At 40.8% G+C, this 17,614-nt stretch overlaps 2 protein-coding genes across 2 annotated transcripts; both read right to left on the minus strand.

Moving 5' to 3' along the window:
• Window positions 1–5,895: 5,895 nt before the first annotated feature.
• fis1 (fission, mitochondrial 1) lies at window positions 5,896–10,114 on the minus strand. The gene is made up of 5 exons (XM_080451252.1): window positions 10,064–10,114; window positions 8,459–8,591; window positions 8,241–8,317; window positions 7,876–7,981; window positions 5,896–6,976 (listed from the first exon to the last, which is right to left on the minus strand). Exons 1-5 carry the CDS (start codon window positions 10,106–10,108, stop codon window positions 6,876–6,878), a joined length of 462 nt encoding a protein of 153 aa, XP_080307378.1. The 5' UTR covers window positions 10,109–10,114; the 3' UTR covers window positions 5,896–6,875.
• Window positions 10,115–12,866: 2,752 nt separating this feature from the next.
• LOC308101459 (UDP-glucose:glycoprotein glucosyltransferase 1-like) lies at window positions 12,867–17,381 on the minus strand (the record flags this gene model as incomplete). Its single annotated transcript, XM_080450878.1, has 1 exon — window positions 12,867–17,381. The coding sequence occupies one exon, from the start codon at window positions 17,379–17,381 to the stop codon at window positions 12,867–12,869; it is 4,515 nt and encodes a 1,504-aa protein (XP_080307004.1).
• Window positions 17,382–17,614: the final 233 nt, after the last annotated feature.

Consider the following 17,614-nt stretch of genomic DNA (forward strand, 5'->3'; position numbering starts at 1 on the left):
AAATCTCAGGATCAATGACAACAGACAAATCATCAAAATAATCAGAATTTGTAAATCTCATATCCAGCTGGTCTGCAAACTAATCAGTGATGTTATGGGTTTTTATGTAAAGCGACTTTGGGTACTTAGAAAAGCTCTATCTCCCCCCCCCCCTCCTCCTAAAACTGTCTATTGTACATATTTCTTGTTTTTCATACCAGTAACCTGTAAGCTGATTGTATATGTATATTTGTCTGTTTTCTTAAATGTCATCATGATTTGAGTGCGTGGGGATCTCATTTTAAATAAGCCATTGTGCTTTTATGAGCGATCCAGTTTAGAGGACCTTGTATTGTGAATTGTACTTCCATGTACTGTTTCCATGTCTTTTCTAAATAAAGTATTCAATCAATCAATCAATCTATATTATTATTATAGCTATTATTATCATTATTATTATGGGTGTTTTGACACTAGAGTAATATACTGAGGGTAATATTGGTATTTATATTAAATACTTAAAACATTTTCTTTGTTTGAAATCTAGCACAACATCCACACAATTAGTATCCAATCAGTGACAGTTTATGTCTAAACAGCATTTATCAATGATTTATTGATTTATCGCAGATGATTGGTTTTAGTGCATCTCAACTAATGGGAGGGATTTTTTATGTTGAGTGAATTTTCCCTTTTACCTAGTTGATTGATTGGGAGAGAATGCCTTTAAACCCAAAAAGAAGAGCATTCGATGTTGGCTCTTCTGACTTAGACATGGATTCTGCCCCATCATAAATGGCTAATTTTATGACCAGACTGTTTGCCGAAGCTCTTTTACGGCATGCTAGCCTAAGCACAGGTTGCTAGGTTGTTAGAGTCAATGTCATGGTGGCTTTGACTGTGAAAGCAATACTTTATGTGACTTGTTTTTTAAGTGTGTCAAAGAAGCAAGTCCATAACTTTCACATGTCCAGGTACAGCTCGTTAAAATTGAAGCGACCTGCACGTGTGATGACGATATCAGCTCAAAGTGGGAGGTGTCTTGGACTGTATTTCTGAAAATGCTGAACTCTAATTTGAATGTGTTGTTTTGATCTCAGACTGAACCTCCTTTACAAAGCCTGAGAGTTTGAAGGGACAAACAGTTCTTGACTGATTGAGAGTCATTCATCATATTGAATATTTGAAAGAAAAATACACATTCTAAACGTACAGCACTAAATTAAACTTGAATTTTTCCACATTGCTGTGTATTAATGAAAAATATTGTTGTTAGGAAGCTGGACTGATAGTAGGAATGTTTTAATATAGATAGAATAGATATAGATAATATAGAATACTATTTATTTAAGCTCTCATAGCTGCTCCCCACACTTGCATTGTTGAGGCCTCTCCACTTACGCATTACTACCTCAAATGGGTCCAATATAGAAAGGGTTGCTGAATACAAGTACCTTGGAATCTGGCTTGATTGCAAATTTACATTTAAATGCCATATAGTCAATCTTGCCTGTACACTAAGGCAAAGACCTCAATGTCATTCGAGAATAAATAAAGGTTTGAATGGGGGAAAAAAAGTGTTAAACATTGAGAGGAAGTGCACAGAAGGCAGAAAAACATAGAAACTGCTGATGTCAAGCTATCAGCCGAAACCTTAGTATCAAAACAACTAGTATCAAGTACGTAAGCCTGCATGTGATAAAGTGTATCCTTTTCCAGGTAACTGAGAAAGAAATCTACATTCCTAATATGCAATGTTTGATTAGGGATGAAACAAACTCTTATGAAAAATGGAGCCTGTTAAAGCAACAGTATTGACCTGTTCAGCAGCTCACAACTTCCAAGGGCCAATGGTTTGGTGGTTTGATTGATTGATTTCTTTTAAAAAAATTATTTAGAGCCAAGATTGGTATCGAGACCTTGGGAGGAAAGCACTATGTCGGAAACATGTTTCCACTCAAGCAGGAATGTCAGGTTTGTTTTAACAGCTTGTTGTAGGTAGGTAGTAGGCAATGTGTAGTGTATTATAAATATTATCCCTAGAATGGCTGATATTCCATGCAACCAATCTTATCAGCTGGTTACATTTCACGCTGTATATGACTTGTTCTTTTGTATTGATTATGTTGTGTTGTTTAAAATGAATGATCGTATTTGTTACCATTAAGTATGAATGAAAATGTACAGTGTATTTTAACTGATTAGTACCGGTACTTGTTCCCCACCATTATTGGTGACTTGAGCAGCTGAGGATCTCAATAATATTTTTGATATTTTATTTACCTCAAGGGATTAACCTGGGCAAATCAAATTAAGTACATATAAAAAAACAAATGCATGTTACACAGATGTTTGACTGTAATAGAACCAATGTCCATTCGTTGCACTCCATTACCCTGAATGGATCAAGTGGTACAGACAAAACCCTAATGTGTTGTAATACATTGTAATACATGGCTCAGCCTAGGGTTTGATGCCTTTTAAGAAGACATACAGTATGTCTACTTAAAACACCAGTTGCAACAGTTGCAAGCACATTTGAGAAATATTTGTAAGGAGTATTTCATTGGTATGTGATAACTCATAACGCACAGGCACATTGTGTTACGTACTGTGCTCTAATTAGGTATGTGACCTTGGAGACTATAACGATATCACTAGGTTTTTGTCAACGGAGACTCAGACTGCTGAGACCTGACCATGCAGTGTTATATTCTCTCATATATACCATATTCAACTTGGTTGATTATTGATCAAATTGAGACTTCAATTAACATACAACATGACCACTGTCCTGACAGGTAGTTCCCCTCCCAGATAGGTTTAAATCAAATCTCTGGATTTCACGGTGTAGAAGTCTCCATGCGGTTACAGCAAAATATGAACATGAAACAAACATCAGTGGGCATGTATTAAAGGAGATTCACTTTCAAACTCACAAAGATAGTGACTGTTTCCCAGAGAAACTGACTGTACTAAAATTGGTAAATGAATAATAAAACACTGTAGTTTGACGTGGATTACACAAGAACTTTGAATTACTATGGGTGTGAACAGGAAAGGATTTAAGTGATACATCATGTTCCAAGGACATATTTCTCCCCCTCCCCCGTTGTCCTGACTAGGCAATTCCCTTTAGTGATGTGCTATATGGTAGGATAAAACCTGTATGTGCTTTACCGACAGCAGTCCTACACAACTACATACATACATCATACACAAACACATTACACGAGACAAGACAATCTGTATCTATTAGCGCCAGTGGTGGACAAAGTATATAGGCCACTAAAGTAAATGCTCAAGTATTCAAAAGTACAAATTACAAAGTACATTTTCTTTTTAATACCAATGCATTGCATTGAAATTTAAAACATTTCCAAAATATATATAAAACCATAAAAAGTTTTTTATTATTATGAAAATAGCAGATCTACAAGCTCACAACGCGTTGCACCATGAAGCGTTGTGACCTTGCAGATCAGCTATTGTCACTCTATTTGAAATAGGGTTTACAGTAAGTGGTTAATTCACAATATATTTTTGTACGTTTGAGTCCCAGGAGTCCCTTCCTAGAAATGCAGTTGAGTGATAGAACAATTTCTATTTGAAATGTGTAAGAGTGAGTCATGAGCTTGCAAATAAAAAAATAAAAAGTACAATACCCAGGAAAAGGTAGCTAGTTACTGTCCACCACTGATTAGCGCTACCTTTGGGATGACTAAACCTCTACCCCTGGCCTCTGGTGGAAGCATCTTAAGCCCTGACTGTACATATGCCCCTATATGTACACAGTTCTCAGTGAAGCTGATGTGAATGATACAATCTGTCTTATTATGAACAAAAGTATGATCTGCATACTGCATATTTGTATCTAAATAACACATAAGGCAAAGGGCAATTTTCCAGGCCATTTGGACAAAAGCTCTGCCCTATTTAAATAGATACAGACAGACAGACAGACAGACAGACAGACAGACATGTATTACTTTTAATAAGCTCTGTAGCACTTAGATGTTTACTTTGAAGGTAAAGCTAACTACAAATAAAATGTACATTATTATCAAAGGTTCTCTCTTTTATGTTTTGCCTATTAAGATTACTGTCAGATTGCAGCTTGTCCAGTTCAAGGTCATGCACAGATTACATTACTCTAAGGTTAAAATGAATAAAATGTATCCAACAGTTTCCGATACTTGACAGATTCAACATATCCAATATAATATAGTTGGGTCACACTTTCTGGTCCTGCCCAAGGACTGTTTTATAATGGCAAAACATTTTTGCTTGGTATAGCATAGTATATGGTTTTCATATCGAACCTGATGCACTAACTGCCTTGTTTGGTTGCTCCAAAGCTTCTCTTGCTCTGCCGTACTCTGTCCAACAGACTCTTATGCTTGGTACACTTGTAGCAAAGAGAATTATTTTAGCAGAGTGGAAGACTTCCATCGCTCCTTGTTTTACTAGATGGCGTAATGAGTTTGTATCACACTTGTAGCAAAGAGAATTATTTTAGCAGAGTGGAAGACTTCCATCGCTCCTTGTTTTACTAGATGGCGTAATGAGTTTGTGTCACTGATACACCTGGAGAGGCTGCGTTGCAACAAACAGGACAGTCTAGCAACATTCGAATACATCTGGGGTCCTATCACGGGTCATCTCGACTCTGCTGTGTGACTGCTCTGTTTTGTACAAGCCCAATTGTTAATGTGTACCAACTGTTGTATTCTGTTTGCCTATACAGTACCTCATTATGATTAATTAGTTAATTACTCATGTTTAACATGCATTATAGTCTGGTGTTTGTTTGTCTTATTGTTATGTCTTGTTGATGTCATGTCTTATAAAAAACAAATACAAATTAATATATTTAAAAAAAAGATTACTGTCTTTTCCCTGTCAATATACTGTACATACGCCCCTATATCTATACACAGTTCTTAATGAAGCTGATGTGAATTATACAATCAGTCTTATTATGAACAAAAGTATGATCTGCATACTGCATATTTGTATCTGAACACAGATGGTAAAGGCTTAGTGAAAGAGAAAGCACACATAAGGTAAAAGGCAATTTTCCAGGCCATTTGGACAATAAAGCTCTGCCCTATTTAAATAGATAGACAGACAGACAGACAGACACGTATTACTTTGAATAAGCTCTGTAGGACTTAGATTTTTACTTTGAAGGTAAAGCAAACTACAAAAACAAAGGTTTCCTCTTTTTTGTTTTGCCTATTAAGATTATTGGCTTTTCCCTGTGATTAATCCACCTTATCACCTCATCTGGGGAAGACGGTTGTATTTAGTCCTCTGTCCCTGGGCAGTTTCGATGCTGTCAAGTGAGTTAATGAGTAACATCACAAAGGACTGATAACACGACACAAGAGATAGACAGCATGAGGCCTTCCTGCTCTAAAATCATGCCAGGGACCCAAATCCCACCTTGGGAGTCAAGACAAGGCAGTAGACACCTACAAAGCAGAATCCAGATTTCACTATGTAAATTGTATACTTATATTTAGTACATTTATATACTATTGCCTACAGTATATATATTAGAGTTAATGCCTCAGCACAAAGCCACCAGACAATCAATTGCATACAATAATTCACAACATATAGTATACTCCATAACTATAAGGATTAAGGAATGTGAACAATATTTGGCTGGTTTGCAGAGATGGGAACTACAGTATACAGTATGTTGGACTTTGGTCAATCAATAAATGACTTTGATAGGTCAGATATGTCAACAGGCAAATGGAAAATTACACCACAACTATCACATTGTACTTCCTTTCCTAATCATATACAGTTCAACAACACACAACAGGATGTCTGTATGTGTGTGATACTCCCAACACTGTCATTCATTCCAAAACATCGGCAATGATTTTGCAAGAACACAAATTAATTTGTCACTTCAAAATCTCTTTATTTACCGAAGCTGAGATTACAGCCAAATAAAACAGTTAGTAAAGTATAATATAATAAGTAATAATATAAGACAGAAACATTTACTGACAAATATATTATTCATTTCCTGTAAGTGCAACCACTTCTGAGGTTAAGTGCTTATTATATTCAGAATAAATGAAACCAAGCCTCATTTCCAATTCTAATGAGAATGGAGCACTGTCCTCATGCCCTTGCATAAAACTCAAACAAGCTTCTCTTTCAGCTGCCTCCCATCAACAGAATGAGGCAGCTTTAACATCTAGTAGTTTACATTTCAAACCAATCAGCTAGCAGCTTGTTGTGACCCTTCTAACACCTATATAATGCTACAACTCCCTGTACACTCAAAAGACACCTTCTTTAACCTTACAGTTCTTTATGGCAGAAATAATTAAACAGACAACAGTAATCATAAAACAATTGCACTTTTATAAAGATTTGTTTTGTTACAAAATCCAAGTACTAGGAAGTGAATGCAAGGTGTGAGCTACCTTTCTTCATTGTGGAGAAACTCCATACAATCGAGCAATAACTTGCATTCCACTTCTATTAATTTTTATTTACATGTTTAAACATAGATGAGAATGCGCCAAAGCGACATTGTATGAATATACACATAAGTAAGGTCTTAAGTATGGAAAAATAGCACTCGTCTCGTATTAAAATGAGAAAGCGGCAAATTATGGCATTTTTAAGAAACCTTTAATTGTCTCTAAATGGTAAATACATCAGAACCAAAAATTAAACCATATTATTTCCCTGACAACATGGCTGAAATGAAAGAGGAAATTCTTTGAAGTTCTCTCCACAAAGATATCCACCAACCCTTTTCAAAGTTTTAATTTGTTATGGAAAGCAATGGTCAGTAGTACCTCAGTCACTTCTCAAGAGGAGGAAAGCTCGGCCACCCTCCAACCCCTATCTCCTTGTTATCATTTTGTTGCTCCCTTTGACACAGCCAATCCGATGAGGCCTGCTAGTCCAGCCACGCCCAGGCCAATTCCCCCGACGATCGCCATGCCGACCAAGCCATCTAGAGGACAAGGGGTAAACTTCAACATCGAGTCTTTACAAATACCAACCATAAAGTGTTGATACATCAACACTTTATCAACTGACAATACATTATTTATGTCACGCGACAATGTCGCTGCAGCATAAATCAGGCTTACTGATAAAGAGAAGTCAAGCTCAAGTTTATACACTAGGTCAGTGCTTCCCAAGTGGTGTGCCAAATGTTGCACACTGATGTGCCGTGAGAAAAGCCCAGGTGTGACTTGGGATTTTGTGACCACACATCAGTTATTGCAAAATACAACTATACAAAAAGTTATCCTTTTTACTAAATCAGTACTTTGTGCACACTCATTTCCAAATACAGTGACACATTCTGTCTAAAACTAAATGTTTTAACCACTTTCAACCTGACAGCCACTACACTGGTTCTCAACGGTCCGGGGACCCCCAGGGGTCCTTGAGGAGTTAAAGGTCTGTAACTCAAGAGAGTGTACAAATGGAACCAAAAATAACTGGTTATATTTGCACACTGTCAGCGTTAAGAGTTTTACAGTGTAGACTCAGTGTAGACACAGGTTTGTGTATTGGTAGAGGAAGCGACAAGACGATTCGATACGATATAAAGTCAAACGATACGATATTTTGCTATTTGCACATCGATATGGTAGATCGTTGAAATGTTAAATCGATCAATGCACTTACTGTATCGTTACACCTCTAATGCAAATAGATTGAGCCTGTCAGAAATTGCAAAAGTAAATATGATGTTTTACTCATGGTGTTTTTTTGGAATATACTGTAGTGGTAGATCTCGGCTTACACATTGGAATGAAAAGTGCTCATGGGCTTGAAAGGGTTGGTTACCACTGATGTAAAGGGTAGAGAATATGCACTAGGTGCCTAAAAGCCTCTTACCCTTCTTCAAAGCTTTGTCTACGAGTTTCTCCATATCCGCAGCCTGCTTGTTCCCTGGCTCGTTTCTCAGCAGAGTCCTGATGTACTTCAAGGCCTTTTCATACTCCTGGAATGGAAACCAGAGGGAGAAGTGGAAGGAAGGTGGGAGCAAAGAGCAGGGAAGGAGAGAAAAAAGGTCAACAAACATTATCCCTGTGATACTTTATTAGAACAATCACATGTTCATTGTAATCTTTGGCAAACACAATTATTGTGTAAATGTCCTAAACAAATGCAATGCAATGAAGGCAATGCTGCAAAAGCCATACAAACCAAACACACTGTTGATAATGTGGTTGCTATAGTAAATGCATGACCGTCATCACCTTTAGTCTGTAGTTGGCAACTGACAGGTAGAAGAGGAAGTCCCTGGAGTCTTCCTTTGTTGCTTTCTGAACTAGGTCTAAAAATAGAAAACAAATGAATAATTAGTCCCAATGTGGAACTCAAAGACAACACTTTAAAAATATATATATATTCACATGACATGATAGTGCTATTTGACCATGTATTTAGAAAGGGGGGTAGTGGATAACTAACTCACCATCCAACAGGACGATTCCCTTCTTGATGTCACCCGAGTACTTGCTCCTAATTAGACACCATGCGTATTCAAACTTGGTTTCTTTGGACACGGCACCTTTTACCAGCTCGCCGTTGTACTTCTTCTCGAATTTCTGAATACATGACAAAAATGGTTATCCTATGCAATAGGCAGTGATTCTTAGTTGGATAACAGCTGTAACTTCCTGCGTTCTCTCTCTCTCTCTCTCTCTCACACACACACACACACACACACACACACACACACAGTAAAAGCCTCTTTTTCTCTGAGAGTAACTATGAGGGTGTAAATGCAACCTTACGGGTCCATAGGCATTTGGTTCCACATGTACACTCTCATAGCTAAATTAAAGCTGCAATCCAGACCTTATATAATTAATACAACGTTATTTTGACATTTAGTTTGACTTGGTTCCACAGATAAATATTGGGAAAATAGCCGATATACAAGCTCAAAACGCCTCGCAACGCAAGGCGTTGTGAGCTTGTGGATAGGCTATTTTCACAATTTGTCTCTTTCTTATATTAATTGACAATTTGGCCAATGTTTGACCAGTAGTTTGTTGACTACTTTTGATGCAGCAATGGTATTTTTCTTTTCTTTTCTTTCTTTTATTTGTAAGTATCAAAAAGGTCTCAATAGTCCTTAAATTGTCACTTCACTAGCATCTGGGGACCCCCAAAAATCATGTGGGGACCCCTCGACCCACAGGTTGAGAACCACTGGCCTAGGCAAGCAGGTGATCAGTGGTGGACATGTCGTAAACCACGCGGGGGGGTGGGCAGCCAGGACATACATCTTGAATTCGGATTGCAGTAACACTCTTTAGACTTTTAACTTGTGCTGACATTGGATTTCGTTGGGGGCGTTATTTGGCTCATAACTCTCTCCCCCCCCCCCACCCGTGACAACAACAAGCTGGCTAGTGTTTCTTTCTTTTTTTTAATACTTAAAAAAAACATACATTTGTCTTCTTAATCATGATTCATTACGTTTTAGTTTTGTCATGTTTGTTTCGAATATGTTAATAAAAACACCTTTTTTTTGCACCTTCGAAAGAAAAACTCTTAAAACTGAATATCAGGTTAAAATACAGCACAAAAAAAAGAAACAAGAGAAATAATAGAGAAAGTTATCTAAACATATCCGAAAAGGAGTGAGATTAATATTTAGTAAAACTTATAAACACTCACCCCTTTTATATCTGTAATTAAATAATTAAATAATTACTCGCCGACTTCCGTGCTTCAAACTACTCTTATGAAAATATACTCTTCAATTGTATATAAAATGTATATATATATATATATATATCCTATATAAATATAGGATATATACATATTTAAACGTTAAAGCGTGGTGGTTCACCTTATCTGCACTTTGTGCGACAACAACACAAACAACAGACGTGCTAATTAATGTTAGCTGTCATCAGCTGGTCACTCATCGCATGTCAGCTCTTTTTCACCACTTCTTAACATGTACACGTGTGTCTGACAACTACTGTGTGCTAGTAAGGTGTAAAACAAGTATTGTAAGTTAAATATATAGACAAAATAGATGTTATTTAGGGTGAAAACTTACTAAGAGGTCCTCGGGAGCTACCACATCACTGACGACAGCCTCCATGTTTCCGGAAACAGTTTCTGAGAATCACCCACACACACATTTGTCACCGTATCAAGCGTTGCCAGATTCTACGAGAGAAATAAGCAACTAGATCTATGAAAACAGGACCAAAAGGAGCGACTATAATAGGCTACTACGGCTATTTGAAAATAGCCGACCTACAAGCTCACAATCGCAAGATCTTAAAAAAAGAATCTTGGAGAAAAAAAAAGGTAATTTTGGAACATTGTTGATACGTTTTAACAACACAAATCTTGTATGGGGAAGGTCACAAATTATTTTCAGATGGGGGGGTCTGAGGACAAATACTTACATATTAATTTAGGGGGTCCTTGACACGAAAATGTTTAAGAACCACTGGTTTAAACAAAATTAGGAAACAAGCCCAAATAAGCAACTGCACTTTAGAAACAAGCCCAAAAAAACACAACCCGCGCAACTACCAATATTTACAAGTGACTTTACAAAAAAACAAGCCCAAAGTCGCTTATAATAAGCGGACATGGCAACCCTGACAGTATCGCGTCAGAGTAAATTACTCTGTAGATTGGGATGGTTGGCATATCCGCTCTGGTTTCTACAGCAGATACGGAAACGTGGAATGCATGTATGTGTGCGTGAGAATTACCAGATACAGTAGGCGGGCTCTAGACCGGATCATACTGGTTAATTGGAAACAGAAATGGAGCTTTCCACAGGTACTGCGGGAAGCCCGGTGACGTGAGGTTATCATGTGACTGTTTATTTGCGGCGTCATCTTCAATAGTTTTTTGTTGTTGGTTTTTGTTTTACTTAGAAATGATATAGCCAGCTGAGCCACACTGCTCAACTGTTTCAATAGTGAAACACTAGCCGTTCATTCAACAGTGAAATCCCAATAAGACATCAGTTAAACAGTACTAGGGTCAGATGTGGTTGAAAGCACACTTTCAAATGACTGTGATTATAAAATACTACACAAAGGGAATAGGGCTAGGAGGACCCGCTGCAGTGGTGTCCGGTAAGAACTTATACCTGAGATGTTGAACCCTGCTGATTAAGAAGGTTGGATCGGATGATACTTTATTAGCAGTTTGCAAAAAAGCACTGGAAAGTACAGTTCAATAATATAAGGTCTGCTAAGAGGATTTTAAACCCAAGAAAGCCTATGTCTTGTTTCCATTGGGGTACTCAATTAATGACAGATAAATATACACTACAATGCAAAACATCATATAAACAGTTTGAAAACAAAAACAGTTTCGAATTGCAGCCACCTGTAAGTGCTCTTTTAGAGCGGTTTTGAAGGAGAGTAGGGATTCACACTCCTTTACGACTGTTAGTAGGCGTTCCGTTCCACATTTTTGTGGCATAGCAGGAGAATACATTTAATCCCTTGTTGGAGCCAAATCTGGGTTGGACGTGATTAGTGGAGCTCCCTCTGAGTGGTGTGATTGTGGACTTGATTGACGTTTGTGATGTATTTTGACAGGTAAATGGGTGTCTTTGTGGTGTAGTGTATCTTGTAGACCAGGCCCATTGCAAGTAGCTGTACTCTGTCCTCTACCCTGAGCCATCCGACCCTAGCAAAGTGAGCAGGGGTTAAATGAGTTGTAAATGCAAGGCCAAGGAGTAGCCTTATCAGTTTGTTTTGGGATGTCTGGAGCCTTGTTTTTAAGGCCTTTGTGGTGTTATGGTACCATGAGGTGCATGCATAGTCGAAGTAACCTTGGATGAGTGCTCCTGTTAGAGTCCTCAGGTATTCTTACTGACCAGAGTGGAGATCCTGTACAAGAATCTTATTCTTTGGTTTAATTTTTTGATTACTCTAGTTGCCATTTTATCACTGGAAATATTTTCCTCTAAAATGGGTTTCCTCTTTTCTAGTGATAACATAGTACCCACTTTTATTGTGAAGCCGTCGGCCTTGCCGGGGTAAATTTTGGACCCAAAGAGAATGGATTCAGTTTTACCCAGGTGTAATGTAACGATAGTTTCAGAGCTAAGGGATTTTTCAACCTGCAACTTGTCCCTGTCTGAGACCATCAGATCCGAGTCATCCGCGAACAAGAACAAGTTTCAGTCACAAGCTCATGTCATGTCATGTCGTACATATATTAGGAACAGTAAAGGCCTTAGTATGCTTCCTGGCGGAACGCCACAGCTACCTGTTCTCTCCCCTGGGGTCCACTTGGGGCGCATAAAGTGATTTGGGAAGAAATAGTCTATATTCATGGTTGTTATGCAAATGATTTCTCACTGCCCTCACACACACACACACACACACACACACACACACACACACACACACACACACACACACACACACACACACACACACACACACACACACACCAGTGGCGTACCCACTGTAGTGGCAGGGCAGGCGGTCGCCTGCCCAACTAAGATCTCGCCTCCCCTAGAAAACCCAAATAACCCGAAAAGGTGTCATAGCGTGCTTAATGTCCTCAAAGTCACGCATCCAACAAGATTTGAACTGAGCAGATTGAAAACTGTTGAAAACTGCAACTTTCGCCGGTTTTCGATCGAAAATTTTCGATTGAGTTGAAATTTCTGTTTGTGGGGGTGCAAAAGAAAAATCTCGCCTGCCCTAAATGTAATTTCCACTGACACACACGCACGCACACACACTTTAACCACCTGACCACTGCCATTTCCCCTCATAGTCACGTTGTATAAAAAAGAAATTAGAAAAAAATAGACTCTTTGAACAGAGTCTAGACTAATTCACTGCCATGTCACAGTCTCAGATGTACACTCACAGCTCTGTACGAACATCTATTTCTGGCTTCTGTGCTGTGCGACTGTTGTGTGCAGCTCTCTGTTGAACTTTTATCTGCAGATGTTTAACCTCCTGGTCATAATCTGTCCATTCTTCTACAATTCTCACAGCAGTTTCCAGCTTAGGTTCCTTGGTCATGGGGTTGTTACACAAGTCTATGGTCTTGGCCTTCTTTTTGGAGCTGTCGTCACACCAGGTCTCACACCACAACCACTCCTGGGGCAGAGACTTGATGGGTATCTGGTGGATCATGTTGTTGGGAAGATCCTGATCAAGGTTAGACAAGCTGTTGGGGTCCTGGCTGAGTGACTGGTACTCTCCTCTGAGTCTGTCCCCTGCAGCTATCTTGCGGAACTTCTTCAAGTCCACAACATACAGGGCACTGATGTGGTACTTGCGTCCAGCAAGCCGTCCTGCCCAGTAGCCAGATTTCCAGAAGCGATAGCTTTCCATCTCTCTCCTGCTGTCACAGAAGGGAGTGTATCCATACGGAGCACCTTCCAGGTCAAAGTTGTGAAGCTCCTTTAGATCGGTGCGCACAATCTGGTCAGCGTCCACAAACAGGAACTTGTCGACAGTGAGAGGGAATAGAACATCCAAGAAGAGGATTTTGTAACCCCAGATGATCCTTTGTTTCTCTGTCTGCTGTTGGAGCCAGCGTGGCCACTTATACTGGAGCAGTTCATATTGAAAACCATACTCCTCTGCCATGTGAGGAATGAATTCCTTGAAGGTTGGCGATAGGTAGTTTTTGAGGAACCAGAACTTGACTGGGGTTTTGGTGTTCTTCAGAACAGAGAGCATCATGATCCTGAGGAACCTCTCGTACAGATGACCTGAGGCTACTGAAAATATGTTTATGACGTCAACCTCCTCTTCTTTTGTTCCAAAGAACCTCTTGGTCAGAGATCCCCAGAAGCCAGAGTCATTCTTCGGAATGCCATCACTCAGCAGCTTCTGATTAAACTTACCTGGCTTCTTGTGAACCAAGACTTTGATGGTCCTGCTCCTGAAGTTGTTCATGACCACTATGATGTCATCAGAGTCTGTTGGGGAGTCTGTACCGTCATGGCTGTAGATCTTGTAGATTTCAGAGTGGCCCTTCCTCAACTTCAAAATCCAGGCTCCTGGGTTGGCCTTTAATTGGAAGTAACCCAGGTTTGCCATTACAATAGTATTAAACATCAAAGGCTCAGAGGTGGTTCCCAGGGTGAACTGGAGGCCCCGTGGGGATTGACCCGTACCAACATCAAAACAATGACCCTCCAGGAGTAGGTACTCCAGCTCATACTCTGCTGCTACAATACTGTCAACTTCTTCCAAGTAGATGTTGTCCAGATCATGGCGTGTGCGTACAGATTCAACCATCCAGTTCTCAGGTGTGTCGAGGTTGAGGGTGAAGAGGGGAGTCTTGGGCATTTCTAGGAACTTAGCCATGGGACCTGGAGAGAAACCCCCATCTGCCTGGAACCCGACCTCTGGCTCCAGAACATATCGGTAGAAACTCTTGATAGGCAGGTCTGAGAGCTTAGACTGACAGTTCATGAACAACAGCAAGTTTACATTCACCAACTGCTTCAAGACAAGTAACAGAGGAGCTAGTTTCTGGGCGTCCCTGGTTGCAGGATCCACTATGGCTACAATATCAAAGTACACCTCTCCCTCCTTCGGACGGATCTTCACAGCACTGTAGCGTTTGCCAGGACAATCATATTCAACCCTGGCCTCTCCTTTGGGCTGAGAAGACAGCAGAGAGTCCACCTTCATTACCAGGTCACTGGCCCTCTCCCCCTTGATCCCAAACTCTTGGACCTTTCTTTTGATTTTCTCCCCAGAAGTCCTCAGAGTAATGCTCTCCAATAGCAGGAAGTCATGTTGGTTAAAGACTTCCTCCTCCTTCAGTGGGCCAATTATCCTTCCATTACTGATGACCGCTCTCTGTCCTCTCTTCAGTTTGAGCACGTCTCGACAGTAAGCAGCATTGGAGAGTAGGAAGTCAAACTTGGGCCCCTCATACATGCTCTTAAACAATGTCACATCCATACCCTCAACAGCAAACTCTCCAATATCAGTGCCGTTTTCCAGAGCTGCCGCAGTCTCTTCCTTGGCCATCTTGGTGATGAAGTTCTTGGCATTGTTTGCCGTTTGTGTCTGCATGGCAGTCCAGATGGCCCGAGTAACACAGCTTGTATCACTGACTGGACCAACTAAGGAGTTGCTGATCATCCCCAGCCGGACATTGTTGCTGGTATTCGTGTGTTTAATAGCATCATAGAGGAGCTTGCGTCCAGAGGGCTGGTCAAAGTCTCCCACCACCCAGAACGTCACAGGATGGATGAAGCCATCGTCTTTCTTGGTAATATAGTTCATGCTGTTGGCCACAGCAGTGCTCTTGTTGGTATCAGACAGGTCCAGGTATGTTCTGCTGGTGGACAGGACTCTGTGATTGATGCGTGTAACAATGTTCGGCTGGTTCATGATAAAGTCTACTACATCAAGATCTGTGGTCAGCTCTCCCTGCTCGACAGCTCTCTGGTAGAGGGTGGTGGTCTCAAATATTTTGTGCATGGTAATCATCTGCAACTCATCAGGATCCAGTTCCTCTTGCTGGTAGGGTATTCCGTTGAACATCACCACGGGCAACGGGCCAACACCCGTCTGCTCATAGTAACGACGCCCTTCCTTGCGGTTGGTGTCGTAGCTGGAGTCATGTACCAGGATGCTGCTGATCTCCACATAGGGAAACATCTTCTCCAACACCTTCACTACGTCCACAGCACTCAGCTGCCCTCCACTAGGCACACGGTCTAACATGGCGATAACTGCATAAAATGCGCTTTGGCTGTCAACCTCGTCACAAATGTAATTGTAGGCACGAAGCATGGCCACACCGGCATCCTGCATGCCATCTACATCCTCTTCGTCTGACACCACAAACACCAGGCCGATCCTAAGTGGGATGTCGTTAGTGTAGAATATCTCTGCAACGCTCAGCAGCTCTGCAGAGTTCTTTTGGGTGGGGTCCAGAATGATCACCAGATTGTGGAAGTTCTTGCGGATCTTCCTTATGACTCCTGGAAATGTGACTCTAAGCAGCTCCTGAACCTGGTACGGCCACAAACTGTACCTGTGGTCTGTCTCTAAATTGTTAATCCAGTTAATGCCAGGGTGTCGGATGTCCACTGCGTAGTCCCAGTCCGAGGGCTGGACATCGAGCTTCAGCATGTCGTGGATGTAGGGTGTATCGATCAGCAGGGAGTGCAGTCCCTCCATCACTCTGGCCTCGCTACGCAGCACCTCCAGCATGCTGAAGATGTCCTCTGTATCCAGATCTATGTGTAGTCCATTGATGAACATTGCTGACTCCCCAGCCTGCAGTCCTAGAGTTCTTTTTAAGTACTTCTGGTTCTTCAGAATCTCACTGCGGATCTCTGAGTTTACCAACGTTTTTGTGATAGACCTGGCTTTAGTGGGGAAGTTCTGGCTGAGGTCCCTCATGACATTGAGGGCTTCAACAGGGGGAGCAGCAAGTATACGAGCTGCTGTCTGAAAACTCAGATCTTGCATCTTCCAGACTTTGAGAGGAGCCATATCATTAGTGCTCTCCACATCATTAGTGCCCACCGGGTGGTTCATCAGCTCCAAGTTAACTGTCTTCAGTTTACCAGAAAGGAATCCTTGGCCTTTGTCCACAGGATCATTCTTCATGTTTAATTCACCTCCTTGAACCAGCGTGTCATCTTTTGCCTTGTACTCCTGATTTTTAATGGCAAGCTCCACTCCGTAGCCGGAAAGGTACACTTTACTCTCGCTTGGATTAGCCACATAATGACGGAGCACGTATGTTGCCAGGCCTTGCTGAGCCTTGGACAGCATGGCCTGGTGAAGACTGTAGAATCCTGCTTTTCCAATCTCAGCATACAGAATGACTACTGGAGCCTCAGGATTTGAACTCATAAGTTTGTGATCGCCTTTCAACAGGTATGGCTTTGGCCTTTCAGGTGCTGTTTCCAACAGAGATTCTAATTCTTCAGTATTGCAGGTCTTTGCTCCATGGACACTGAAGAAAGCTATGCAGTCAGAAGGAGGTGGTTCATTGGATGCTATCTGTTGGAAAGAGTATACTGCAGCAGAGTATACTCGAAGTGACATGGAAAACTTCAGCATGTTAACCAGGGCAGAGCTGAGCAAGGCACTGGCTCTCTTCACTATCAGGGCATAGTAGGCTTGGTCTGTATCGCCATGCTCTCCTTCTATGTTCTGATTAGCCTCCACAAAATCCCAGAACTTCTGCTCACTCTCCTCTGCCAGGAACTCACTTGCCTCCAACAGCAGTGGAGTAGAGGCCCATTTTGTGGTGAGGGTGGTGGTAATAGCCTTGGAGTCTGAGCTCCCATACACTGCAAGTAGCAAGGAAAGAAGCAGTGCCCCCAAGAGCCACATCCTCAACCCTACTCCAAAGCCAGCTTTGTAGCTTCCCATTGCATTCATGTTTCGAGGAGTGGGTGGATGCATGCAGATCAGGTATTTTGCCTGTTCAAGATGATTTTTGCTTGTCCACGGCTGCCAAAAATAATTCAACTAAAACCAAAGTTGAAAATAATCAAACTATATTGTTTTTATTGTTTCACAGGTACAGATTATTAATTGAAGGGAAAATCAGGCAATTTAACATCAATAATAATATTGATAGTTCAGCTGTTTCTATGTATCATTTGCATGTG

The sequence above is a fragment of the Gymnoscopelus braueri genome (assembly GCF_963280865.1).
Source record: "Gymnoscopelus braueri genome assembly, chromosome: 15".
NCBI classification, from domain to species: domain Eukaryota; kingdom Metazoa; phylum Chordata; class Actinopteri; order Myctophiformes; family Myctophidae; genus Gymnoscopelus; species Gymnoscopelus braueri.

Coding starts and splice junctions, on each gene's coding strand:
- fis1 (XM_080451252.1), bottom strand. CDS start 10,108: ATGGAGGCTGTCGTCAGTGATGTGGTAGCTCCCGAGGACCTCTTA. Junction 8,318..8,458: donor GGGAATCGTCCTGTTGGATG/GTGAGTTAGTTA, acceptor TTCTATTTTTAG/ACCTAGTTCAGAAAGCAACA. Junction 6,977..7,875: donor AGACAAAGCTTTGAAGAAGG/GTAAGAGGCTTT, acceptor CTTGTCCTCTAG/ATGGCTTGGTCGGCATGGCG.